General features: G+C 44.3%; 1 protein-coding gene across 9 annotated transcripts in view; it reads right to left on the minus strand.

Moving 5' to 3' along the window:
* FMNL2 (formin like 2) overlaps positions 1-27,019 on the minus strand; it is a 333,194-nt gene that overhangs the window by 2,659 nt on the left and 303,516 nt on the right. For 5 of the 9 annotated variants that reach the window (XM_055572551.1, XM_055572544.1, XM_055572549.1 and 2 more), the window contains exons 13-25: positions 25,444-25,545; positions 23,213-23,525; positions 22,662-22,874; positions 17,594-17,718; positions 16,821-17,023; positions 15,347-15,581; positions 14,222-14,290; positions 14,014-14,094; positions 11,904-12,033; positions 9,235-9,398; positions 8,264-8,365; positions 5,750-5,848; positions 4,882-5,005 (exon numbers count right to left, since the gene is read on the minus strand). In XM_055572551.1, coding sequence (XP_055428526.1) covers positions 4,882-5,005; positions 5,750-5,848; positions 8,264-8,365; positions 9,235-9,398; positions 11,904-12,033; positions 14,014-14,094; positions 14,222-14,290; positions 15,347-15,581; positions 16,821-17,023; positions 17,594-17,718; positions 22,662-22,874; positions 23,213-23,525; positions 25,444-25,545 — 1,960 coding nt within the window. Of the gene's footprint in view, positions 1-1,163; positions 1,258-2,765; positions 2,892-4,881; positions 5,006-5,749; positions 5,849-8,263; positions 8,366-9,234; positions 9,399-11,903; positions 12,034-14,013; positions 14,095-14,221; positions 14,291-15,346; positions 15,582-16,820; positions 17,024-17,593; positions 17,719-22,661; positions 22,875-23,212; positions 23,526-25,443; positions 25,546-27,019 lie in introns of all 9 variants that reach the window. The other 4 variants (XR_008711915.1, XM_055572548.1, XM_055572546.1 and 1 more) reach the window with 4 other exon arrangements.

Raw genomic sequence — 27,019 nt, forward strand, 5'->3', positions numbered from 1 at the left:
TATGGGCCCTCTTGGATTCCCCAATTTGTACTGCCAGTGAATGGCAGGATGTCTAACAATAACAAAATGCTTGAATGAATCAACCACTGTACTTCAGTTCAAGCAGGAAGGAATGAATGAGATGCACAAGAGGGATTTTAGTAAGTGCTCTTCGTATGAAGGCATGCTTTCTTGAATAAGGCAGGGTAGCCTCCATTTAATGGAGTCAGAACACACTGAAAGGAAAAAGCAGGCTTCATACCTTTTCCCCTTGTTCTGTTTAGTATGTATTTCCCTACATCAACTTAGTATTGTTGATTTCTGTTCAGAAAAAAAAGCGTATCTTTAGAAAGGGAAACAATAGAATTAAAACAGATTTCATCTTTTTTATCCCTTCACTGCTCAGATTGAAAATGGATGGGCCATAGCTGGTCCACAGGATGTTTGGCAGATGCCTTAAATTTTAAAATATAGTTTCCTAGACATTTAAACTGGGAATTAACCTAAAAACCAAGGTTTCTTGACTTTTGGAAAACTGGTTTTGGGCCCATTTAATTCTCACATGGCAAAATAAGCCAGAGCTAAGTGAGTGCTCAGCTCAATTCAGCACTGTCCCCAACCCCATAAGCTCCTGACTCACTGGAATTTGTGACCTTGCCCTACTAAATTCAGGCCAAGAATGGTTTTGCATGCCTAATAATGTTCTCAAGCCTTTGCTTCCTCACCCAGAGTGGTAATGGAGGTCACAATTCCATTTCTGGCTCAGGATATGCAGTGACCTGCAATTTCATGGTTCCTAAGTCCTCAAAGGAATTAGTTCTAAAAACCCTAATCCTCCTTAAAAGACTATAGATCATGTTCCCTGGCCAGGATTTGGTCTCAATTTCTTTGGATCAAAATGGGGTTCACCGAGTAACTTAAAGGCCAAGAAGGGGTTAAGGGAAGGACAGCCTCACACCCAAAGTAAGTATAACCATCAAATACCCTTACCCAAGCCATCACATGTGAGAACACAGCAGGAGACCAAACAGTCCAACAGAGAGGCTTAGCCTCACATCATTGGCATGTGAGGTGCAAAGACTTCTCCCTGCTCAGACTCTCACCAGTATTACCCTCAGCCAGAGATTGAAATCATTAATCTGCATACAGAGAGAGGAGGAAGCTAAGTAAAAAGTGATGCTTGCCAGCTCTGTGTATCCTCCACCACCGGTGTGCTAGAAGAAATCCTTACCCTCGAGTGAACATTTGGAAATTTAGTGATATTATTCTTCTTTAAAGCTAAACAGAAAAAAAAAACAAAAACACAAAATGATGGTTAAGTAAAAATGGGATGAATATGGAAAGCAATTCAACTTTGTGAATAACATTCCCGGGCATGTTAGCCAACAGAAGAAGAAAGGAAGCCACACTACAAGAGGTGTTAGAGAAAGCCAGGGAAGGGCGAGCATGCCTTCCCACCCCGCTCTGACCACCCAGATCCAAGCTGCTTTGAAGTTTGGCTCCAGAAACACAGTCCGGCAGCAAAGCTGACAATAGCCTTGTTAATAAGTACTGGTGGGTAAGCACACTGCAGCACAGGCAACAACATACCACATCCTTATCTTCAGACACAGAAGAGCATACATAACAAGTGCAATTCAGAGAAGAAAATGCCACAAACTAAACATGTAACTGGTTCCGTGTCAATCTCAGCATGGCAGTCAAACAGTGGCTATTTCATATACTCAAAGTATGTGTTTCCTTTGTCACTCTTCTAATCAACAGAGAAGTTTATTCCTTATTCAGCCATCAGAAACGAAGCCCAGGCTTATTTCTTGGGAAAGTTTGATCGTGTTTTTCTTTTATTTTCAAGAACAGTAGCATTTGCCAATAAAAGATATTTGCTATTAATATTTAGCCACCATCTTGACCAAAGAAGCAGATCCAGATATGAGCTCATCACAGTAGTAATGCCCTGGGTTTGACATGGAACAGAGCCACCAGTGAATAAGCATGAATGAGAAGACAGTGGGGTCTCCCAAGCCTTTATATTCATTGCTTAGTTCACAGCCTTGCTCCAACAGGGAACTGCTGACAGCTGAAACTTGATCATGACACTCAGAAGGAAAACAAGTGAATATAAAGCTACGGATTACCTATATCAGCTTATACAGGCCTCTAGATCTAAAGAGCTCCCTGAGTTTAGCTTGTACCATGAGCTCCATCATACTGTGGATTATGGCTATGAACTACATAAGGCACTTAAGATCCAACTTACAGGTGTGTGTACTTCACAGATGCTTCTGCAAATCATTTTCAATCTGTAAAGCACTTTGTACTCCTGAGAGCTTGTATAGCAGCTCATTTTACTATCAAAGCAAGCTGAGCACAAAAAGGTTGGTTTAATATCTATATAAATCTATTCCAACACAGAAAGGGCTCAGTAAATGGTAGGAACAGTAATTATTGTTATTGGTGACTGTCATTTTGTGTTGAAAGATATTAGCCTCAAAATCTTAAAAGCAACGTAGTTCGTCCCCACCCTGATTCTCAAAGAAGTGTTCCATTTTCTGAAAATTTCTATATGTAATTGTATTAATTCAACTGGCACACACCATCCCAGCCATGTGGGTTCAGGATGTATTAAAAATGCTAGTGAGTCAGCAATTGTGACTGAAATGAGAAACCATGCAGCATAAAGACAACATAAAATACACCACAGTGGAGACGGCAGTTCCATGCTAGACTGCTGGGTAGGCCTGACACACAGACAGAGGGTCGTTAGAGGTCAAAAAATCCATAGCAACCTTTTAAGAGCATCAGGTGAGAAAGAGTAATAGTTTAGTAATGGTATTCCTCAGTGAGAACAGGTTCGCAGAAAAATCGAGAGCCACGCTTGGCGGTGCGAGCAGTAAAGGGCACAGTCTTCAACACTGCATTGAAATAACAGTCAAACAAGACAAACAGAAGAGAGTAAGAAGCCACAATCTACTGCATTAGTACATGGTTAGTGCTTTGTTAATCATACCTGGGAGAAGGGTGAGGGAGGGGAGCAGGAAACGGGGAAGGCAATATATAATATATACCCAGGTGAGTTCAAAAAGCATAGAAGAGTTACTCAATCTGGGGCAGGGTTGACTAGATCATGGAAAATAGCCCAAGGAGAAGGAAAAAAAAAAACCCAAAATGCTCCATAAACATATTTATTTACCTCCTATGGTAGATCAGGTCAGGCAAATAGAAACTGTACATTTTATGAGCCAGTGTCACTAAGCTGGAGAACAGGTTGATGAAAACGGAGCTCTGAGTTCTTAATGTGCCATGGCTGGATGCTCCTCTACCTACAAGTCAACCTCATTGTGGCCTTGAGGCTACAACAGTGCTTACCCAAGGAGATCTATCTGTTCTGGTCTTGCTCAGAGCAGAGCTTCCCGCTCCATGCAGAGGAGGCAAGGAGATGCTAAACAAGGAAGCTTTATCTGGGAGCCACCTGCCAGCCACTGTGGGGCGAACAGACACAGGCAGGCACAGAGGTACAGGGCACATGTGTACCCTGCAGACACTGGCACTTTCATCAGCCACTTACCTATTCCACTTCTCACACTGGTTTACTTTGGACAAGTAATTATTTATTGACTTTCTTTTTTAGTGATTCATTCTCCTAGTTTATTTCTTTGGGTCTGAGCTGATAAAAAATCCTGACTTGGCCATTTTGTAATCCCTATTTTCAATGCTGACTAAGCTATTAACAAGAAATGAGACATCAAAAATCTGGAGAGTTATATTTAAAAAAAAAATAGGACAATTAAGGAAATATGAATAATGACTGGCTTTTTTTTATTTAAAAAAAAAATAGGACAATTAAGGAAATATGAATAATGACTGGCTTTTTTTTTTTTAAGGAACTCTGTGTTTCAGAGGTATGTGATAATGGCCCTGTGGGTATGCTTGTTTTTTTTTTACTAAACAGACCTTATCTTTCAAAGATTATATGGAAATACTTCTAAAGGAAATTGCATGTCTTGGATTTGCTTCAAAATAACCCCAAGGGAACAGGTAGAAGCAGATATGTAACAAAATTGGCCATGAGCTGGAAACTCCTGACTGGTGATGGGTACTATTCTCTATATTACAGAGTTTCCTCTACACTTTTGTGTAACATTTCCTACCAAAAAGTGTTAAGTATCTTGGAAGCTGAGAAACTTTAGGCAACAAACATGAAAAGGCAGTCACTTGTAGCCACTGCCCCAAATTACTGTCCCCATCTTTAACAGGGAATGCAGAAACTCTGAAGAGTTGATTTGAGCAGAAAGCATTAGGCTACAACTTAGACAAGAACAAAGCTGGGTTAGGCACGATTTCTAGCAGAGAGAATGACCATTCCTCAACCCTCTGGGCTTTTGACCTGTTGGTCCATCCTCATGAAAGCACTGATTTCCTAGCATCTTCACTTACTTTAAATGAGTGAAAAGGCTTTTAAAGAGCATGTTGAAAAAACATGCATTGACTGTGGTTAGTACAGTATGGGTCCTGTCCGTAAGTAGGCAGATGGGTAGAAGTGGCCATGAGCGAGAAAATGGAGCATGGGGACAAATCTAAGACAACAGGACATCATTAGAAGGAGGAGCCGCGTTGAATGATATTCAGGGTTCCAATGATATTGAGATACTGAAACATGATATTGAGAAATAGATTTTTGTTTGTTTCAGAGAGAATGTTGGAGTTCTTTGACAGGCAGTATACAGATTACTATACACATACTTCAAACACTAGCATGGCATTTCTCTGTAATTCTGCATCTGGATAAAATCAACTGAAGAACTTGTAAACCCTGGACAAAAGCAGTAGCAAAATCTGTAAATGGTGCAGAAACAGTGAGGCCAGAGGGATCTCCCAGAGCCACAATGAGGAAGTAGCTTTTACCTGTGATAATATCTTCAATGGCACCATCTTTTCCTTCATATACATGTCTATTATCTTTAACTTGCCGCCTTCTCAATTCGGCAATTAATTCTTGCTGCTGCCTTTTTGATTTGTGGGAAGGAGACTGAGAAGAAAAAAGAATGGCAGAGATTAATGAGACCAACACCCACTGGAGGTCTGAGAAAATCCAAAACGGGTCTGAGCATTTTGTGACTAACAAGCAGCCTCAGTCTGAAACACAGACAGCACCATCCCAACACACTGCTCAGCAGAAGAAAACTTAGGAAGTTTCTGGGAACAAAAACCTTTTCACAAAGAACACACAAAACTGGCAGCCATAGGAAGGCTGGATCCCATGGCAAAAGGCAGCTAGTAATAGCCACTGACTTGTTACACTTCAGTGCAGAGGATCGTGATGAAAAATACTATGACCTGCCAGCCTTCGTCATGGTCTTCACCTGTGTTGTTTCCCTCCCTAGAACGCTCTCTCCCATTCCTCCTTACGAAGCCTTCCCCCCATCAGGGCCAGCACCAATGGCGACCCTGTGAAGCCTTCCCCTTCCGGGACACTTCACTGTTCAGTCAGCAGGTTACCTGGGATGGTCTCTCTGTACATCCAACCAAGATTTAAGTTCCCTATCTCTATAAACTTGGATAATGCTTTACAAACATGCTCTCAGCCTCATTCCAGTGATGGCTGAACAAGTAATGAGTGAACAAGCATCCATCTGCCAAGTTTCCAAGCCCAGGAAGGAACTGAAGCATCCCGTCCCAGCCTGGCTCTCTGCCCCTCTTGCCCGCATGCCTCCATGGAGCCATCAGGACCCCACTCACATGAGGACCACGGATGGAGCCTGGCACATCTCACCTTTGGGTCCTGCTGCTCCAGCAGAGCTTCCTGCTCCAGGAGTTTCTCCATGAGCGCTTGTTCCTGCTTTTTCCTCAGCTCATTTTCCTCTTCTGCTTGCTGGGTGAAATCAAAATAAGCAGAAGATTACGTTGCTGGAAACGCTAACAGTCAAGATTTTTAAAAAGCCCTTGTGAGAGGCTCCTTAGTTAGCCAGGAATTAGAGTGAAGGGAAGGTTTAGAAGCTCTACACTTTATTCCTACATATGACTCTGGGGTTTTGCTGTCAGTCTATATCACAGCTCTTCAAAATTCATAGTTGAGATTCACCTTTTTCAGAAAATTCCTTTCCTGATAGTTCTCTCCCTACTCAGGCCGCTTCCTAGTCTTTCTCACAATGTGTGGGGACTTCCCCTCCCTACAGATTCTCTGAAAGGAAGGTCTCAGATTCCTCTCCTTCTGCCCATTCTTAGGGGAAAACCTCCACCCCTGGCCTCCTGTTTCCTGAGGGGCCTCACCCAGTGACACTCTTGGACTCCCTCCTCACTCCTTTTCAAGGGAGGCAGCAGCAAGGCTGACAGATTAGGGACAAGAAATCTAACAGGTCGACCTCAGTTCAACCCTCTGAGCATCCTCTCTTTGGAATCCAGCCTCCCTCAGCTACTTCTAATAGTCTAGCTGTGCAGTGATAAATCTAATTCAGGGTTGAAGTATAAGCTCACAAAGGCACACCCTATCCTGCAAACCCGCTTTTATCAGTAATAAACTTTACATTTTCATCTTTGTTGCTTTTGTCTCAAGTTTCACTTCGGTTCACACTTAGGAAGAGAAACATCCTAAAATCCTAAAAAAGCCCACCAAGTCCCTCGGTCAGTGTCAGGCCAGGCAGTTATTATCTATGTAGTGTGTTAGGGCAAGTAGAACATCTGATTGCATCCCTGCCTGACAAGTGCCTCACGGAGCCAGTGAACAGGACCCCGGGGAGAAATGATAACATGGAAGGAACGTGCTAAGAAGCTCTGACCTGTGACACCCCACAGACCACCAAGAGTGGCACCTCTTCTTTTCCTCCAGACTTGGAGACCAACCAGGGCTTCTTCCCAGCTTGTATTATACATTTGTAAACAGCATTTAGTCTCTCTTTAGACCTTAGACTTACAATTTTTCATGTGAAGAAACATGGTCCCAGCTCATAACCAGAGCTGGCTCAAGCCATCTCTGCACCTGAGCCTGGGAGCTGCAGAGCACCTCGGTCAGCAGGCCCAGTGCCCAGCACTTCTCACTGCCCACAGCCCCTGGGATCACGCACATGGACCTGGTGCTGTGCCTGTGCTCACCCTCACATACACAAGGGGGTGCCTTCCTTCTGCTGGTCGTATCACCACTACACTAAGCCATGCTGAGAGAAGAGGGCTGAATAGCGGGAACCTCGTGGGTTTCAGTGAAAAGGCCCAGGGATGGTTCTCCAAAGCCATCAGGACGGTGAAGTGACTCACTGTTTCTAATCACATTTTTTGGAAATGTCCACACCCGTCACATCCCTCCCCACTCCACCATCACGCTCCTCCTTCCTCTACCAACATCTCCCAGGTGAACATGAGGCAAGCCTGGACAGTAGAGACTGCACTGCCTTCTTGAGCACTCACGTGTGTGCTCAGTCATGTCTGACCCTTTGCGACTCCATGGGCTGTAGCCCACTAGGTTCCTCTGTCCACGAGATTCTCCAGGCAAGAATACTGGAGTGGGTTGCCATTTCGTCCTCCAGGGGATCTTCTCTGCCCAGGGATCGAACCTGCGTCTCCTGTACCTCCTGCATTGGCAGGTCGATTCTTTACCATTGCTCCATCTGGAAAGCTGAGCACTGAAATCTCATAATGCTCTCCTTGGCTTCCTTTCTCATTGGACATGTTTTTCTGACACAGATCTGAATCGTGCGCTTTTTCAAAACCATGGTCTCAGGGTATATGGGTCCCAGGGTATGTCACAGAGGGCCTCCCATTTAAAGGAAGGGCCATTATGAGTCTAAATAAGGAAACAGGGAGCAACTATCCTTCCAAGAGCCACTTTCAGCCCACACTTAGGGAAGTGCTGGTCCAGAGGCCCTTGGTCGTGGGCGGGCCCAGCACGAGCATGCTGTCCCTGACCTCGGCTATGATGCCGAGGCTCACTCCTCCTACCCCGACTTGCTCCACAACTCCACAGCAGGCCTGGGTTTCTCAGTCCTTTGACCTGCCTGCACAGGTGGCAGCTTCCAAAGATGGCTTTGGATGGTCCTGGGTCTCCCTCGCCCCATGGGATAGCCAAAGGCTTTTGTCTGGGGGCTGAGCCCCTGGCTGGGTAGGTAGAAACAGAGAGCATGACAGTCTGAGGGCCTAAGCAGCAGGGCCAGAAACCGCGTCTCATCCTCCCGACCCAGATCTGCCGCCTGAAGGCCCGGGGGAGGCCCCTGCAGAGCTCTCGAGACTGCAGTGCAGCTCCAGGAAGGCACCTGCTCAAGAAATAACGCCAGGGGAGGCTTGACAGACACCTGCTTACCTTATAGGCTTTCACAAACCGGACAAAGACGGGGAAGAAGACCGATGGGGGTGTCGTCTTGGGGTTTTCTCCAAAATACTTCACCACATCATCAAAGGCATCCTGTGAAAAAGTGAATTTCTCTTAAATGTCATTTTTTCCAGCATGTGAACTTGGGAAAGAGCTGCAGGGGCCCCTGCAACTCTCTGCCCTCTGCTCTCCCTCACCTCCCATGATTCTCCACAGCCTGTGTTTCCTCCCAACACCTGGTCAAAGGCAACCCAAAGAGGCAAGAGTGAGGCAAGAGTGCTGCACAGCAACCTGTCCCTGGGACCTCCTGCCACTTCTACACACACACACACACACACACACACACACGCAAATGAGGAGCTTCTCCTTACAAGAGTGTCCTCAGGCCATGGGAGGACTCCTAAAAGTCGACCAAGTCAGAAAGGACCTTAGAAATTGGTCAGACTCCAGCTCACTGCTTCCACAGCCAGGATACTCATGTCTTTGCCCGAATCCTCCTGGGACACAAGGCTGGCTGCCTTGTGTGACTCACATGGGAGCCAGCCCAATACGTCTGCTTCCCGTGTTCCCTTGACACAGCCTTCCCTTTCTGTGATGGTGTACAGTCCATTCTGGCTGCTTCTCAAGTATGTAACTTGACCCCCAGTGTGGGGGTCAAAGATTTCAAGGTCAAGTCCCACAAAAACCCAACACACTGCGAACACTGCATGGAAGGGAAGTGGGGGTGGGCCTCAAGAAAAAAGGGTGAAGACCTCAAATTAGAAGAGGACAATGAGCAGGACAGGGACATCTCCAGGTACAAATGCAGAAAGACCCTATCCCTGCTTAGCATAGTTACATAGGTTATCTATCCTCAGCAGACAGAGGGGAATTTAGCCCCCCCTAGTCAGGACAGGACCCCAGGTGGCTTTACGGAATCCAATTCCTTCTTCTTCATGGAGGTCAGGGACACAGGCACTGACCTGGGCAATCTTGGCATCGTCCTGCAGCTTCTTCAGCTTCCCCTCATTGTTGAAGATGAACTCCTTCAACAGCATGTTGTGGTCATGCATGGTGTACTCCCTCTTGGTCAAGTCCATGCCCCTCTGCAGTTCCTTGACGTCCAGTAAAACATTCTCGAGGGACACTGAAGTAGAGAAAGCAAGGTCCCCATGACTTCAATGGGAAAGGTCAAAGCCACGGTGAGTTCTCACTGGGAAGCCAACTTCTCAGTGGGCTACCAGGGTTATGCAAGAGCCTGGGATCTGGTTTCCAGTTGTCAGTGAAGAGATGCTTCAATAGGAGTAATTTACTAAGCACTCACCATCAAGCACTGCAGTAAATCCCTTATATGCACTAATTCATTTGTACCATTAGCCCACGTTGCTGACAAGGAAAAGCAGCACAAAGAAGTTACATGGGCTTCCTTAGGTCACAAGCTAGGAGGTGGCAGAAATGAAGCTTGGATAACAAATATGGACCCCAAATCCTGTGTTTGTTTCCAACTATTCCACTCTTCTTACTGGACATGATAACCTATTGCTTAGCCTATAGGCTCAGAGGTTCCTTAACTGACTGGCCCAAGAGCTTATCCTCTAAGTGTTGAACTCTTCTGCATTTCTACGACTCTCCAGCAGGGGGCAGCATTTCACCTACTGAATTTCAGTTGTCCTGACCACCAGGACCCAAAGCAACCTGGAACAGCTTCTTTTCCCTAAACAACCCTTCCGCGTTTCAGAAGGGATTATGAGCAGTGCTTCAGAAGGGATTATGAGCAGGAATCTGTCCATCTGCAGTGTAGCCATCCTCCCAGGGTGGGTTCACCCCTGTAGCCTCCTGCAGGAGGTCTGAGCCCCACCTCCGGCTCCCCATTCCCTGACTCAGCTCTGCACAGGGAGGAATTATAGAACAAAGTAGCATATTTTTCCCTAGCTAGACCCACACTGTGTTATTCATCTCTGACTCCCCAGTGCTTAGGCCAGTGCCAAGTACAAAGCAGGAACTCAAAAAAGCTTACTGGAGAAAGGAAGGAGTGAATGAATAAACGAGGGGCGGGATAAAGAATCTGTTACATATGAAACTTAAAAAGGCATTCCAATGTACATTAGGTGCAGACAAGTACTGTTTAATTCCATTTTATATGAGATATCTAGAATAGTCAAATTCATAGGGTCAGAAAGTACATTAGTAGAGGCCAGGGTTTGGGGGTGGGGTGGGGAGGGGACAAAGGATGGGCAGTTAGTGTTTAATGGGGACAGAGATTCAGTTTAGGAAAGTGAAAAATTTAGGAGATGGATCATGGTGAGAGCTTCACAGCAAAGTGAATGTACTTACACATTCACACTGAACAGTGCCCCTGGATTGCATGAGTGAATATAGTTAAATGGTATTTTATATATGACTTCTACCACAGTAAAAAAATAAATAAAATAAAGGAATCCACGTGGGCCCCAGAATGAGAACACAGAAAACAAGTCTTTCAGAGAGCACCTCAATCTCCCCAATCTCCCCCACTGGGTTTTTTGAAATGACACTTTAGGGGAATCTCATTTGGGCCAAAATAAGCTACAGGAAATTTTTAAACTTGTTTTTTCTTAATTAGAATTGTGATGATAAAACTCCTTAATTTAGACAAAGGGAAACTTGAAAAGGAAGAAAATCACTCCATCAGAAGAGAAATGCATATGAGAAGACAACCCGAATTCAAATTCCTTTTGTTTTTAAATTATTATTATTTATTTATTGCTGCACTGACTTCCCCTGTTTCGCAGCACAGGCTCAGTAGCTGTGGCACATGGGCTTCATTGTGCCGTGGCTTGAGGGATCTTCCTGGACCAGGGATCAAACCCATGTCTTATGCATGGGCAGGCAGCTTCTTAAACCACTAGACCACCAGGGGAGCTCCTCGAGTTGTGTTTCTATCACTTTCTAGCCATGTATCCTTGGGCAAGACACTTAATCTATAAAAAATGTCAAGTTTTCTCATTTGAAACATAAAAATACTATTATCTAGTACAGAGCCACAATCTCAGGGTCCTTGGTGATTTATACAAAAAAATTCCCAATTGTCACAGCAAAGCAACAACGAGTACTACTGATAATTCAGGCTAAACACAAACATTTAGAACTGCCACACCTGAGCAAGTAGGACGGCACAAAATCTAATTAAAGAATCTGTTGGGGGGTGGGGGTGAATCTTAGATTCTCATTCTCTTATTTCAAATAACAGCAACAGGGACTTCCCTGGTGGTCCAGTGGTTAAGACTCCATGCTTCCAGTGCAGAGGGGCACAGGTTTGATCCCTAGTCGGGGAACCAAGATCCCACATGCTGAGAGGCATGGCCAAAAAGTGAAAAAAAGAAAATGACAGCAACAGAATAAAAAGAGCAACAGATGGAAGAGGGAAGTCACATGAGCTCAAAAGACCTGGATCTTTATCAGGAGGACACTAAGGTCACCTTCATGTCCATGTTTGTTATTGATCCCAGGAATGGGCAGCACCACAGCCAATGTGTTTCAGCTCAGAGCCTCTGATATTTTAGCCTCACTTTCATAGAAGGGTTCTGAGGAGTGCTCTTTACACAGGGAATGGTTCCCCCATGACTCAAGGCATTTATACCCAACAGTAATGTTAAAAGCTGAAATTGAGTACCTGCGGCAGCTTTCTCCACATAATGAAGCTCATTATAAAAGAGGGACACTTGTTGATATTTTTCTTTTACGACATTGGATATATAGTGCAGAAGTGTTTGTTTTCGGTCCGTTGACTTTGTATCTAAGAGCTGAAAACCAGAGGGGACAAGGGTTAAAGATGACGTTCTCCCCCTCAGAATAAACGCGTGCGCACAGGAGCCCCAGAGGAGACGGAAAACACCCCCACAGGAGAGTCAGCTTGGTTCTCACGTGAACCAGCCCCTGGATTATTAAGTGACAAGAGGACTTCCTGACCAGGGGATACACCAAACTTCAGAGACGAATCTAAGCATGAGAGCCGTTCACGTTTCTCTCCTCACCGGAACTCCTCGTCCCCATCCGCCCCACCGCCTCCCCGCCGCTTACAAGCAGCAAGACTCCAGGCTCTGCTCCCCAGGTGAAGGCCAGAGTGGGATTGAGGCTGGAACTGGCAGGTGAGCACAGGTGCACCCTGGCAGGCAGAGGCCCTTTCCCCACAGTCCTCACATCCCACTTGGCTGCTTTTATTTCCCAATCCAAAGAAGATGTGCTTAATGGACCATGGCCTCCTAGGGGCCAGAACTGAGATTTAATACACACTCCCTATCAAATAACCGTGTAGCCTCGGGCCGGGGACTCCACCCACTGCCCCGTAGGCTCCTGTGAAATCACGGTACCCCATACAGCCTGGATGTGAGAGTTGGAGTGTGAAGAAGGCTGAGCGCCGAAGAATTGATGCTTTTGAACTGTGGTGTTGGAGAAGACTCTTGAGAGTCCCTTGGACTGCAAGGAGATTCAACCAGTCCATTCTGAAGGAGATCAGCCCTGCGATTTCTTTGGAGGGAATGATGCTAAAGCTGAAACTCCAGTACTTTGGCCACCTCATACGAAGAGTTGACTCATTGGAAAAGACTCTGATGCTGGGAGGGATTGGGGGCAGGAGGAGAAGGGGATGACAGAGGATGAGATGGCTGGATGGCATCACTGACTCGATGGACATGAGTCTGAGTGAACTCCAGGAGCTGGTGATGCACAGGGAGGCCTGGCGTGCTGCGATTCATGGGCTCTCAAAGAGTCAGACACGACTGAGCGACTGAACTGAACTGAACTGATACAGCCTGAGCGACAGGGCTCCACAGAGCATTTTCTCTAGTGCTATTCACACAAGTCAGGTGACTGAAAAGCAGAGCACCCTTCTCCATCCAAGAAGGGAAAAAAAAAAATTTTTTTTTTTTTAAGACAACATAGAAAAATAAAAATAAGAAGCTCTAAAGAATTTCCTAATTCCATTCAACCTCTCTGTTAATACCTGACCTACTTCCATTCGGTTTTTTCTTCCGTATTTTACTTAGTTAAAAATCAAACTGTATAGACAACTTATACTCTTTCTTTCCCAAACACCAAATTATCTATTTCTTTGAAAACTCTTCACAAATATTCTTACACTTGAAGGAGAGCTCATTGGATCAACTATTATTACAGCATATTTAATCATTTCCAATCTTTACATTGTTGCTGCTGCTGCTGCTGCTAAGTCGCTTCAGTCGTGTCCCACTCTGTGTGACCCCATAGAGGGCAGCCCACCAGGCTCCTCCGTCCCTGGGATTCTCCAGGCAAGAACACTGGAGTGGGTTGCCATTTCTTTCTCCAATGTATGAAAGTGAAAAGTGAAGTGAAGTCGTTCAGCCGTGTCCGACTCTTAGTGACTCCATGGACTGTAGCCCACCAGGCTCCTCCGTCCATGGGATTTTCCAGGCACAAGTACTGGAGTGGGGTGCCATTACCTTCTCCATTACATTGTTGCTAATTGTTTGCAATTATAAATAACATAACAGAATCCATACTTCTGACTCCTGAGGAAGGAGTCCTAAAAATGGAAATACTGGGTCACAAGGTATTATTCGTTTGAAGTGCCTGCTGCCAAATGGTGTTTCAGAAAATTTGTACCAACTGATCCTCCCACTAGCAGAGAATCTTCATCAAAATATCCCACCCCACTTCCCAGAGCAGAACCTCTCTGCTCCAGGGTTTAATCTGTGCCAGCTGTTTCATCTCTCATATAACTCTTGTATTTCTTTTAACCCACTCACCAAATCTAAACTCTGAAGTTTAAATCCATAAACTGCTCCTCGTTTACTGCTATTCATATAGTTTCCAAGGGCCAAGATGATCTGTAAAGAACAAGAGAAAAGATTAGCCCATCAGGACAGCATCTCAGGCATTCCCCAGCCGAGGAATGCAACTGACAAGTCAGCTCTTCCATACGTGCATAATGCATGAAAGGAAAACTTTACTTGCCTCCAGGATTTTCTTGAGTTTTTGGGACGACTTTATTGAGACAGATGCTGCTATAATTGAGTGCAGTTGCTAGATTCCAAGTCAAAGGAAAGAAGAAGGGTGGGGGGGAAAGACATGTTAAAAATGGGGAACTCTAACTGAAAACTAAAAACTAACACAGAAGAAAATAGGCCTTCATTTAGAACTTAGAGCCTTAATGCTGAGATTCTATTTTTTCCTAAACATAACAAATTTAAGTTGTCCTGCTAGGTCTTAAATAACTATCGCATCACATGTAAGCTCTTCTCTAAATAGGAAGCATTATGATTATCATAAAATCTGTACGCAATGAGACTTAAGAGTTAGGAGTCAACAGTGTCTTTCAATAGAATTCAATTCCTTGCCCACCATCTGTAATCATGTAATACAATTCATATTTTTAAATCAATGGAGCTAGCCAAGAACAAGAACACAACAAAATAGCAGAGAAATACCAACACTGTGCAGAAATTCTCAGAATACATGCTACTATAATCAGCAATTAACAAACATTTATTTAGAAACAGAACTGGGAAAGAACTATTTATGATATTCATAAGCCTCTACCAGCTTAACACAAAGAAATAAGAGATGGCTGGCTATTATTTCTACATCACCACAGTGTATTGTAACAAACTTCCAAGGAAGAAGACTCCCATGGCAAATTTAATGCTTCCAATGAAAGCCAATAAGCCTGTTCACTAAAGATATGAGATCATTTTTAGAAATGAAGTTACATTTTCAGTCTTGCTAACCCCAGCCAGAGGACTGGTACTTTGAGGAGGGAACCAAATTCGAGAAAATGATTTTCCTTGTTCTCTGTATTGAAGTGTCATTTAAAATCCAAAGGACATTTGCAGACACAGGAAATGGCATTCTCTGGGGGGAACAGCCACATGGAATAGGGAAATTCACTGTTTTCAAATTTACTTGGCATACACAGTGAGAAAAAAATGGCGAAAATAAGAATGCCATCTCGAAAGTTCTGGGAAAGCATCTTAGAGTCCATGACATGAAGTGCAATTCTGCGAGAACCATAAAAGAAAACAACAAAAAATTCTCTCTCTTTGCACCCCTCCATGCCCTCGCCAGAGCCGGGCCACTCACAGGAGTCAGCATCTGAATGCTCTCAGCGAAGTTCCCGATGAAGGCCATGATGGTCATCTTCTGCATGAGCCTCTCAATTTTACTGAACTGCATCATGAACCGGTCTTCATCCGACAGGTTTTCCAGGGGCTTCCGTTCCCGCTCATAGAGCCGAAGTACTTTCACCTCATTCTCAGTTGGCAAGAACCTCATCAAACATTCTACAAAGTCTACAGGCAAGGTCTTCAAGTCAAATCTGAAGACAGAAGTGGACATGCCAGTGTTAGAGAGAGAACCTCCTTCCCATCTGGCCCAGCTCATGGATGAGCTGATGTTTACAGCAGGCTGATGTCTACAGACGTGCACATGCCCCCGGGAGCTGGCTCCTGACTGTGCATCAGGGACCTTCACTGGTCCTTCCTGGAAACCTGGACCACGACTGCCACACTCAGTTTTCAGGCTATCAGTAGCCCCAAGCCTCTGGAAACCACCAATAAATGGCAGTAGGAAAAAGCAGAAGGAAGGCTGAACGTCTGATGGTTAAGTGGTTCAAGGACATTTTTTAGGCATGTGAAATCCTACTAATTAAAGAGATACAAATTATATGCACGATTACAGAATATCTGATGAACTCTGTAAACGATTTCAATTAGACCAGCAAGTCTGGGATATTTTTCCTTGTGTTTAGGAAAAATGCATCCAAATGCCTATAATAAATGGATGTTTTGCTTAAATGCATACATCCGTTTAAAGAATACCAGCTCTTTGTGGACATATGCTCAATGTGAACTAAAGAAGTATGTGCTACAACCTCTGTTTTATTCTCTGGACAAACTCTGTTCAGCAAAACAACAGAATTACATTTAATCATGACAAGCAAAATAAATATAGATTAAAAACCATAATGCATATTAGCTTTCAGCACCAGAAATCAAAACAGAATCTCTGATCAAAATTTACAGAACATCAATGACAAATTAGTTCCTAAAACATCTAATAACATCCTTATTATATTTGAAAGTTACAAGTGAAAGAGTAGAAAGATTCTTCTCACAGAAGAGTAAATAAAACCAATGCCATCTCTGCAGTTCACGGATTAAAAAAAAAAAAAAAAAGAACTAAACTTGGTTTAAAATGTTCGGAAAGTGCTAAGCAGCAACAGGAATCACATTCCTATTGTTATGAATTAAAATATGCATCTGTATCCTATTTGCATCTGGCATTGAGTTGAATCATTCCACAAATGCCATCAAATTTGTACTCAGCAAATCTGGATAAAATTCAGATACTCCACAGAAAGTGACATTTTCTCCCTTTTCTTATCATCTGCAATACTTCCCTCAGCAGACCAAGATAATAAATGATGCCACGATCCAATTGTTGTTCTTATAAGACAACTACTCATTCTAATACGGCACCCCCATGGGCCATTTCTGGTCCATCATTTTATCCTAAATTTACTAGGATATAATCTTCCTGAATGCCCTGAACTTACACATGAATAGCTTTACATATCTCTTCAGCGGTCTTTCCAGCTTTCCTTAAAGTGATGGCAAGATTTTTAGCCCTATTTGCTTCTAGTAATGTCACTTTGTTCGATCCTTTCTGCGTTATCTTCTGTTTGCTTGAAGAAAGATCAATGGCAGGACCTTGGGCTTTTGTCTTAAATATTTCCTCAAATTCATCCACATTTAAATCCTGGGGTGGAGAGGGATGAAATAAGCAAATTAGATTGTACTTAAAAACGAAGTCAGGAAGCCACAATTTGGATAGTCTCTTAAGCATCGAAAAGGTTACTTTTTCTACCAAGTATAATACTTGTTTTTGGCCACAGCTTAACTCTATTTCACTATTTGGACAACTGATTCCAACCAGTTAATTCAATTGCCTTTCAATTACTGGCTTGTAGGGATGGCCAGCACAGACCAAAGCTATCCACCAAACCAACTAGTGGGTGTGATTATTGAGTCCTTTTTTATTTACAGTTCAGTAAAAGGTTTTTATGCCCTTTTATAAATTAAGGGCAGAGACTGTGTCACTTTTGTCACATACAGTGAATATGTTCAAAACTATTCCATTTTAATGTCACTTGTTAAACACAGTTTTAGAACCACCTTATAAAAGAGCAATCAATTTTATTCTCCTTTTCTTCTCTTATATCGAGACACTTAAAACACTAGCTTTTTGAAATGTTCCGGTTAACACAGCACCCATCCTGGCTTTGCTGCACAGAGAAGGTCCCTTGTTTCTAACCAATGAGAAAGATACCTCCAGAATTCGTTCGTCATCAATTTCGTTGAAGACTGTGCCATTGATCTGGTTTGGCTTCAGGGCAACCCAGTTAAAAACTGGCATTCTGAATTTCGTCTTGATTGGCTTCTTAATTTTCACAGCTACAGAGGTCAGAGAGAATGCAATGAAGATTCCACCAAGACCCTTGAGAACAATCAGACAACAGCCCTTGCAGATGACACTCTAACCCTGGAGGAAGACTGGCAAGAGGTGGCCAGATGTTTTTAAAATGGAAAATGTCATACAACGCTTTGGCCAGAGCAACCTGAGGTCTTCATTTGGCTGACTGATATAATAGCGTGCTAAAGAGGCCTAAGCCCTGGGCTTTTTACTTGTATTTATTGTTTTAATGTAGGCAACTGGATGGCTGAAATACAGTCACAGTGTCAAGACAATGCTTAGCACGAAGTGTCGGGGAGTAAAAATGATTCTTCATGTTATTTGATAGCAGAGAGGGCAAATACCCTGTGTCACTTGGTTTGACATGCATGAACGTGAGTGTAATTTTGACATCCTAAATTTATGGCTCTTGAACATTTATTTAAAAAAAAAAAAACTTCGGCGATGATCAGAGGCTGCAGATAGTATCTGCCTAAACAACCAGGAATGAAAGGTCCAGAAGGCTGCCTTTCAGCCACAGCAACACAACCCTACGGATGATTTCAGTCAAAGGGATTATACTGGCTGCTGAGTTATTCCAAACAGACTAAGGGCTGTGCAAGTCCACAAACAGAAAATGTGTAAGAAGACAAAAAGGGTACTTAGAAATGGGGGTTTGCGTTGCTTTTGTGAAAAGGGCTGCAGTCTCTGCCCTCTCTTGCAAGGAGCAACGTCTCCCCAGGAGTCAGCTACCTGCAACTAGAAGGTAAGAATGCATTCATCAAAAACACTGGAAACCTCTTAATGGGAAGGGTTCTATCTCTGAGGGGATGGGGGCGGAGGGGTGCTAACTCCTCTTACTTTGGGGAAATAAGCTCAAAAAGATAATCCACTAAAAAGTCCATAAATTAACTGCAGAACATAAAGAAGTCTTCCTAAACCAACTAGCTATAAATATTCACCTTCCAAGTCTGTCTCAGGATGCACACCACACTATGTGGGGAGGGAGGGAGAAGAAGAAGTTCAATCAGTGCAGAATAAAAGAAACATAACACACAAGTGGGCTTTTACCTGGCTGCCCGCCTGACTGCAATAAGGGGGACAGACAGTGCCTCTCGTTCCTCCAGAGTTACGAAGGCCACGGAAACAGCAGGAATGTCATCTGACAGATCCACACAGAAGCATGCAGGGACACAGAAACACAGCTTTCGCCAACCAGGCCGTCCACCCCCAGATGCGACACCTTAGTCCCCACTGCCTGCTGGTGACCGTGTTTGTCAGTGCTGCCCAGGAAGAACCATGTCTGCCAGGGGACGAAGGACCAGCACTTCCTCTAGTCTGGCGCCTCAACAAAGTTCAGGGAGAAGAGGTAGGGGTTGGGGGGCAGGTTGCACCTTCCTGTCATAACCTGAGGCGGCCAGGTCAGCATCACCTGTTCCCATCATCCCTCCAGGCCGCAGGACACTCCCTACAAGTCACTCCATGGGCAGCCATCCCACTTCTAACTCTTTCAGCAAGATTAGGAATAAGCCTGAGATCAGAGCACAGGCAAAAAAAATGTTCTCTTCAGAAAGGTTGTCCTGACCCTGAGGAGTTGGGGAAGGGGGATGCGGTTAGCAGAGGAGGGGTCATTAGGTGACCATATGCATCGTGCTCCCAGTGTTCTGGCTCTAGAAGGTGGCTGTGTGTGTGTTGGGGATGGGGTGGGGAGTGGTGGTGTTCTGTGGAGACAGCCGGGCCCCAGGTGGAGGGGATGCCCAGCACCCAGCTTGCCCTTCTTCTGGGGAGGAGTTTGTTTCTCTCCCTCAGGATAAATCTAAAACCCTTCCAGAGTTGAGGCCCTGAGATCCAACTATGAAAATGAAACTAGAAAACAGTCCTCTGTCCAAGGAGAAAGGAACATGGTGCCTGAAGTCCAGGATGTCTGCCTAATGGGCCATAACCTCTTTTACAGATTCAACTAAAACACGGGTAGCCCTGGAACCGCAACTGCCAGCCAGCACCGCGCCTCCCCACGGACACAGAGCAAATGCAATGGCTCGATGGGAGACGGGGGATGTCACGGCACAATGTGACCCACGGGGACACATGGCAGACACTCAACACACTCAGGGAGGAGCAACCTACAGAAAAGCTTGATGGGCCCGTCTTTTGTGGAAGCAGGGAGAACAAAGAAAATACAGAAAAAAAAAATTAGATATGGTTAGCATCCAGCGGCTCAGCAGTTCACATACTCTTAGCAGAGAATTCCACACTTCTGGGACACATTTCACAAGGCAGTGCAGAGCCAAAAATTCATTTCCATTCAGGCCTGCCTTAAAGACACCCTTACTATTTTTTTTTTTTTTTTAACAATTCTTTTTTAGAAGAGAGGAAAAGATGATTTCATTACAGTGGTCCCAAACATCCATATTGACCTGTACCAGGTATTCCATAAGATCTTAACAATTTTTTTTAACAAAAAAAAATAATCAGCTGAACTCCCAATTCTCATTGTGAAGTTCGAAAACACATTCTTCCAAAGAGGCAGCAAAGGTTACAGACTACCCAAGGGCCTGTCATCAATGATCTGACCGAGAAACAGGAACCAGATTGATCCAACAGATTTCAGGAGCCATGCCTTACACTTTGAATGCATGTTTCACACTAATAATACTTTCTCTATAAAATGCAAAGAAAAGTCAACAAGATAAACTTAGGGACCTCCTCCTGGTCCCCTGACTTGGTCGCCAAGAACATATTTGCTGATTGCCTACTGAAGAACTAAGACATCCAGTTGCCTGTAGATCCAGGAGCCTAGTGATGTTACAGGTCTCTGGCTTCCCAGGAGTCCCTGGCAAATCATCTCAGCTGTCTCTTGGCTCTACGAGGACATCCTGATTCTGTCTGACCTCCTGGTTTCAGAAAGAGCGTGTTACTGAACACAATGGCAAAGCGGCCAGTAGCCCAAAGCAGCCCACAAAATGGGCTACAACCACTAAGTATTAATGGTCAAGTTAAGGCCGAGTAATGAAAAGAGATTAAAGGCCTTGTAGAAACTGCCTGATCCCAAGCTATCAAAGACTCATAAGGATCTCATAGTCCTTACGTCTTGATAAACAGAACATCTTATAGCTGTTTAGTGGATGCTCATGGCACTAAAGAGGAGTCTCTTCAGTCCCACATCCAGTCCTTCAAACTGCACAAGAAGGGGACAACCTCCAAATGCAGCAACCCTGGCAGGAGCCGTGACGATCAGCTGAACACAGAGCCTCACTGTGAAACTGAGGCAAATCAACAGAGCCAACAAATTGCAAAGACGTGGTAGGAGGAAGAACCCAGGCAAAACATTTAACCTGAGAGGCCGAGACTCATTCAGCAGGGAGCCCTGGACCTGCGCACCTCAGCCTCTTGGCTCTTCTCTCGGCCACGGCAGTTCGGAGGTACAAGTCGGAGCCCAGGTGAATGGAAGTGGAGGGTGTACGCACATTAGGTTCTACCAGAGAGAAAGAAGCACAACCAAAGGAGCGACACCAGCGTGACACACCTCGCCGTGAGCGCTCCTGGTGCACTCATCCCCGGGCCTGGGTGCACACGACAACGACAAGCTTCCACAATAGCACTGAAAACAGCCTGTTGATGGAACAGACTCCTGCGGTTCCTTAAGAGGTTTTCTGTTTGCTTGTGTTTCAAAATCCAACAGTCTCATTGTGACACTCCTTTAACTTTTGTCCTTCAGAAGCAATAAAAGTTCTACAAGAAAGCAGTAGACGAGGAAGATCTTCAAAGGTTGAAATAAGTCACTGGTTTACTGTCAACACGACTTTAAACAGGCATCTTGCTTGACAGTTTTATATAAACAGGGGTGGAAGTAAAGGCCACAGATTTGATGTAGAACAAGTTTGTTATGGGTGGTTTGCTGGTGTTGAAAAGGGCTTTAGTCACTGGGATGAATTAGTCTTAATGACCGGCCAGTCCAGCTGCCAACGGCACAGGCAGGCTAAGAGAGGGAGGCTAGGAGATCGCCTATAATTAAGACTATCGTTTAGACTTGGGGCGAAAGGCTCTGAAAACCACTGCAGCCTTGGAAATGAGACCACTAGAGTGCTAGTTCATTGGAAATAAGAGACCTCACGAAAGGACTGAAACGGATGAGGAAGCAGAACTATCCAGTGGTAAAGGGATGGCTCCACAATGCTCAGAGCAATTCCAAATGGCAGGGAAACGCTCTGACTGGGAAAACAGCTTGCAGTATTTTAGAAAAGAGTAAAAATTCCTTTTCATGAGTCAAAAATAAGAACTTAAGATTTCAAGACATTAGAGCAATTTTCTTGCTCTCAAGCCACACCGGCCCGGCCTTACTTCTGATGGGGGAAGAAATCCACACCCTGTCCTGGCAGCAGCAGCACCCCATGCATCAACAGGAAGCATCTCAAAGCAAGAAGATACTGCTGGTGGGACATTTCCCTTCAAAGCTTAATTTCACTATAGTGAATTGTGATGTCCTCAAATGCTCCGAAGAAATGCCTGGAAGCCCACATCAGACAGTTACACAGAAAGGCATCTTCCTCTTTCGCAGATGCCACTGAAAATACCTTCAAAGAAAAGAGCCGTAAGCACTGGAAGCACACCTGCTGTGTCAGAGCTTGGATGGTCCTGTTTCCTGAGCCCCTAAAGATCCCTAAGAAGGTAACCTGTCTCTTTTCCCTTCTCTAGGTGGAGAGAGAGAAGGTGGGAAGACAGCGGGAGATTGGAACTTCCACAACAAAGGCTATTGAGAGAAAAATGCCACCCCTGAGTGACAATTTCCCCTCTAGTGGCTATATTAGCGGAAATGGTCTTACATTAAGAGGAAATACGTGATTTTAGAAGAGACCTGGAATTGAAAAGAATGCCTCTAACTCTCTGGAGGTAAGACAATTGACTCTCTGTGTTAAGTATCTGGTTCTTAAATCTGTGCTCTTACCTGCTAATCCTGAGTTGAAAACCACTGTGGGTGAAGACGTCCCGGGCAGCGGGGGTGCAGAAGGAGGAGGTGGGGGTGGTAAGGGAGGAGCAGGCAGGGTCTCAGCTGCAGGACCTGGGAGAGGGGGCGGGGGAGGAGGTGGAGGCGGGGGCGGGGGAGGAGGTGGAGGCGGGGGCGGGGCTGGTACAGGTGGTGTTGCTGGGCCATTTTGCACTGGCAAAAGAAAAGAAACAAATGGGCTTTTAAAACAGAGGAATGGATTCTCCTGCAACATGCCATGTGTACATAAAGTAACTGAAAACAAAACACTGAAAAGGATAAATGCTTTTTTTTTTTCCAGATTACACAATGTCCTCAGTGACAAATGGGGAGTATTCCACAACATACGATATGAAAGACTTACAACTTTAATCTCAAAATGTAAACAGTTTTTAAAAATAAATACAAGAGCATGCAAACAAAAGCAGACAGAGGACATAAATTAACAGTAGGTAAAAGAAGAAATACAAATATCCCAATACGACCTCAGTTCTCCTGCCAAGGCTTCTTACCAGCTTCAGGTGCATCTGACGACAGAGGTAGTGGTGGGGGGGGAGGAGGCAAGGGTCCCGAGGAGGGGGCCCCCATTATTGGTCCCACGAAGTTACCCACTGCCACTTCGGACCCTGTGGGCAATGTGCCAGAAGCCATGACAGGGAGTATGGCGATGTCCCCATCCCCTTTCTTCTGAATTTTAATGGTCCCTTGTTTCTCCAGCTCATGAATCTTTTTTTCTAGGGTAGACTGTCTTTGAATGGCTTCTTCTTTCTCTTTGACCATTTTCCTTAATGTGTGAACCTGGGTATTTGCATCTTTGTAGATTTCCTGCAAAAGAGGCCATGGTCAAGAGTTTGTCTTCACGTGACATCCATATGTATTACCATTAGATTGGCAAATTGAAGGTAAAGAAAATGGAGAGAAAAAAAAAGAAGCAGAAGAAGAAAGAAAAAGGATACTTATATATATAGAAAATCTATGGAATTTGGCCAGAACCTATCAAGTCTCATTGTTATCAACTGTTCACTGGTAATGCATGCAATACACGCATTCTAGCAATTGTTACTGTTAACGTAGTTCTTTCCTTTAGTAAATATAGCTAAGTCAGTTTTCCCCACAGGTGAAGAGGAAAAGGGCAGAGGTAATCCAAAAATAATTTTATAGTTGACTTGGGAATATCCTGAGGGTATTCTGATAGTACAGCATGTTTTCCTTTTAGTTCTGTTAAAATTTAACTGTAACTCCTAGATACATATCAGCTAACAGCAGACAAAAGGTCCCTATATCAGACTTTGGATAGAAGTCAGACTGGGATTAAAAATCTGCAAATCATGGAATAATCCACTCATGAGTAACCAGGGGCTGACTGTTTTGAATGGATATCTCTGGCCTTCACAATGCCCCCTTGACCAAGCTCAGTCCAGGACAGCAATTGTTGTAACATTTTCCCTTTGGTAATGCAGTTAACAAAACAGTCCAGTGCTGCCCTCCACTAATTACTTATTTCTGTCTAGGTTCTTAGCAGAAAACAAAGTCGTCACGACTTTTAATTCAAAGGCTGTCCTGGTTCCTTTTCTAAGGGGCCCACAGAGGCTCCAGTGAAAGGATTTTATGGAACTCACTCTCTGGGCCTGACACACGTGATCTCTCACCACAAACCTCTAGCAGGCAGGGAAACATTCTTCACACCCTGTCTATTATTAATAATCTGAGAGTCTGAACTTGAATTGAGTCCATATGCTACAACTTTATCTCCATGGTGTGCCAGAAAACAAATTTCCTAGAGTTAACTGTAGGACCTGTCAGAATATCAAGCAACGCACGTAGACATGATAACCATCGCATAAAATGTGCCATGTCATTAACGGGGGCATAAAAGCCAGCCATTTGCCTAAAAGCCTTCCAGCCATTTTGGTGTTTTTATGTTCAAACACATGGATGGTACCCTATAAATACCTGACCTGTAAATAAAAGCAATGCTAAAGCCAAGCAAAATAGCTGGGATTATCTGATAATAAAATGGATTGATTTTACTTTTGCCTTTTTTCTTTCTCTCTTTTTCTTTTTTGGTAAATGCCAGGAGGTCTTGCCTGTGTTGTGATTTCACTGTTTCCAAGGCAACCACCAAATCTGGTTTCAAGCAGAAGCAAAGAAATACAAAGAAGTTCAAGGTCTAATAAAAATAAATAAGTGGCATGAATTAAATCCATGCTGTTTTTCTTTTCAACCAAATGGGTGATCCACAGAATCCACTCAGACTTGTCCAGATGGGAAAATATTGTTGCTCCCAAAACCTGTGATAAGGAACTAGTGAACCCCTAGTATCTGACTGCACACACATATGAAGACATACTCTCACTATGAGTTACTTTCAAGTTTCACCTCTGAAATGCTTCCAGTAAATATGCTACATCCAGGCATCCCTCTGCCATGACCATGTACGTGTGCGTGCTAAGTCGCTTCAGTCATATGCGACTCTTTGCAACCCTGTGGACTGTAGCCCACCAGGCTCCCTTGTCCATGGGATTCTCCAGGCAAGAATAATGGAGTGGGTTGCCATTTCCTTCTCCTGGGGATCTTTCCAACCCAGGAACTGTACCCATGTCTCCTGCATTGGCAGGCAGGTTCTTTACCACTAGTGCCACCTGGGAAGCCCATGACCATATCTGGGTTCTGTCTACTGGGCTAAAGCCAGAGCTGGCTCCCCACAATGCCCATCTGGGGCAGCTGCCACCATCACACTTACTCGAACAACATCCAGCTCCTTGTTCCTCTGCATGAGCTGCTTTTCCAGTTCCACAATCTTAGACATGGCTTCATTCTCTGTATCCTGCAGTTTTTCCGACAACTGTCAAGTTTCGAAAGGAAAGATGTGTCATGACACAGGATCATTCTGACCAGGTCATCGGTTTTCAGAAAGCGGAGCTCAGAGACATGAGGTGCCCTTCAGAGTCCTGCACGTGTACCCCAAGTCGTTTTCTGAAATTGTTAATATTTATAACATGGGCCTGAATACAAACTTGTTTCTAACAGGAATTCATTTACAAAGGACCCTTAACAAAACTCATGTGTCAGCTCCTTAGTGCTTCCACATACATAATGTGTCAATATCTCCATTTCTGCAGGGGCCAGCAAGGGCAGAGAATAGTGGGTGAGGGAGGTGGACTGGTCACCTTTCCCTCCCTAAGAAAGGGCTATTAGGCAAAAGGTTCTGAAAACTGTTGACTGGGAAAAGTTGGTTCTGTTGAGTTATCGGTTGAAAAAATACCACTGCTTGTTTTGACCTAAATTATCCCCAAAATAAAAGACATTTTTGACATGCTTAGTTGCTCAGTTGTGTCTGACTCTTTGTGACCCGATGGACTGTAGCCCACCAGGCTCTTCTGTCCATGGGATTCTCCAGGCAAGAATACTGGAGTGGGTTGCCATTTCCTTCTCCAGAGGATCTTCCAAACCCAGGGACTGAATACATGTCTCCTGTGTCTCCTGCATGGCAGGCAGATTCTTTACCCACTGAGTCACTGGGGAATTTCAATAATAAAAGTCATTTTGGAGGGGTAGTTCAAATAAACAGGTGGTTACTACAATAGCAGGTTATTTAAGTAGGGTCATGCAGTGCTGGCCGAGGCTTCAGAGAAAGATGGGATGAGCCATCAATGAAACAGTTACTACATAAGGCTCTAAAACTGGGTGACTTCTGATTCCTTACATCTCACTGAGAATAATAACAAGTAAAGAAAATCAGAGAGGAATGATGATGAGGGAGAGTGGAGATTTACTGCTGACCAGGTTAAGAATACAAGATTGGGGTGGTCAAAAAGTTCGTTTGGGTTTTCCTGGAACATCTTACGGAAAAACCCAAACAAACTTTTTGACCAAACCAATACATATTTTAAGAGAAGAGACAAAAAGAAAAAAAGAAAAAGGAAGAGCCTGTAAATTCTCTTCCTGAGCAGGTGCCAACTGAGTCAGCACAGCACTTAATAAAGGGAGGGGTTTTGGCAACTTGGCCATGAAAATTCCCCTTTTCAGACAGATGGGGAAGAGGGAATGACATGGAGCACACACATATGAAGACACACTAGGAAATGCAGGGGAAAATAAATGGACTGTTCAGAGAGGAAAAACCACATCTCTCCAAAGAGACACAATTCATTTCACAATCAAGGGCACTTTCGATCAGAATTCAGCAAAAGAATCTGGTCTTCACAGTGTTTGGGTTTTCAAGAAGTACCATATTCCTGTTCATTATACTGAGGGGACACTCCTTGAAAGAAATAGGTATGTGGGAAAATTTGCTGATTTCCTTGAAAATGCTACTG

This window comes from Bubalus kerabau, chromosome 3, assembly GCF_029407905.1.
Source record: "Bubalus kerabau isolate K-KA32 ecotype Philippines breed swamp buffalo chromosome 3, PCC_UOA_SB_1v2, whole genome shotgun sequence".
NCBI lineage: Eukaryota > Metazoa > Chordata > Mammalia > Artiodactyla > Bovidae > Bubalus > Bubalus kerabau.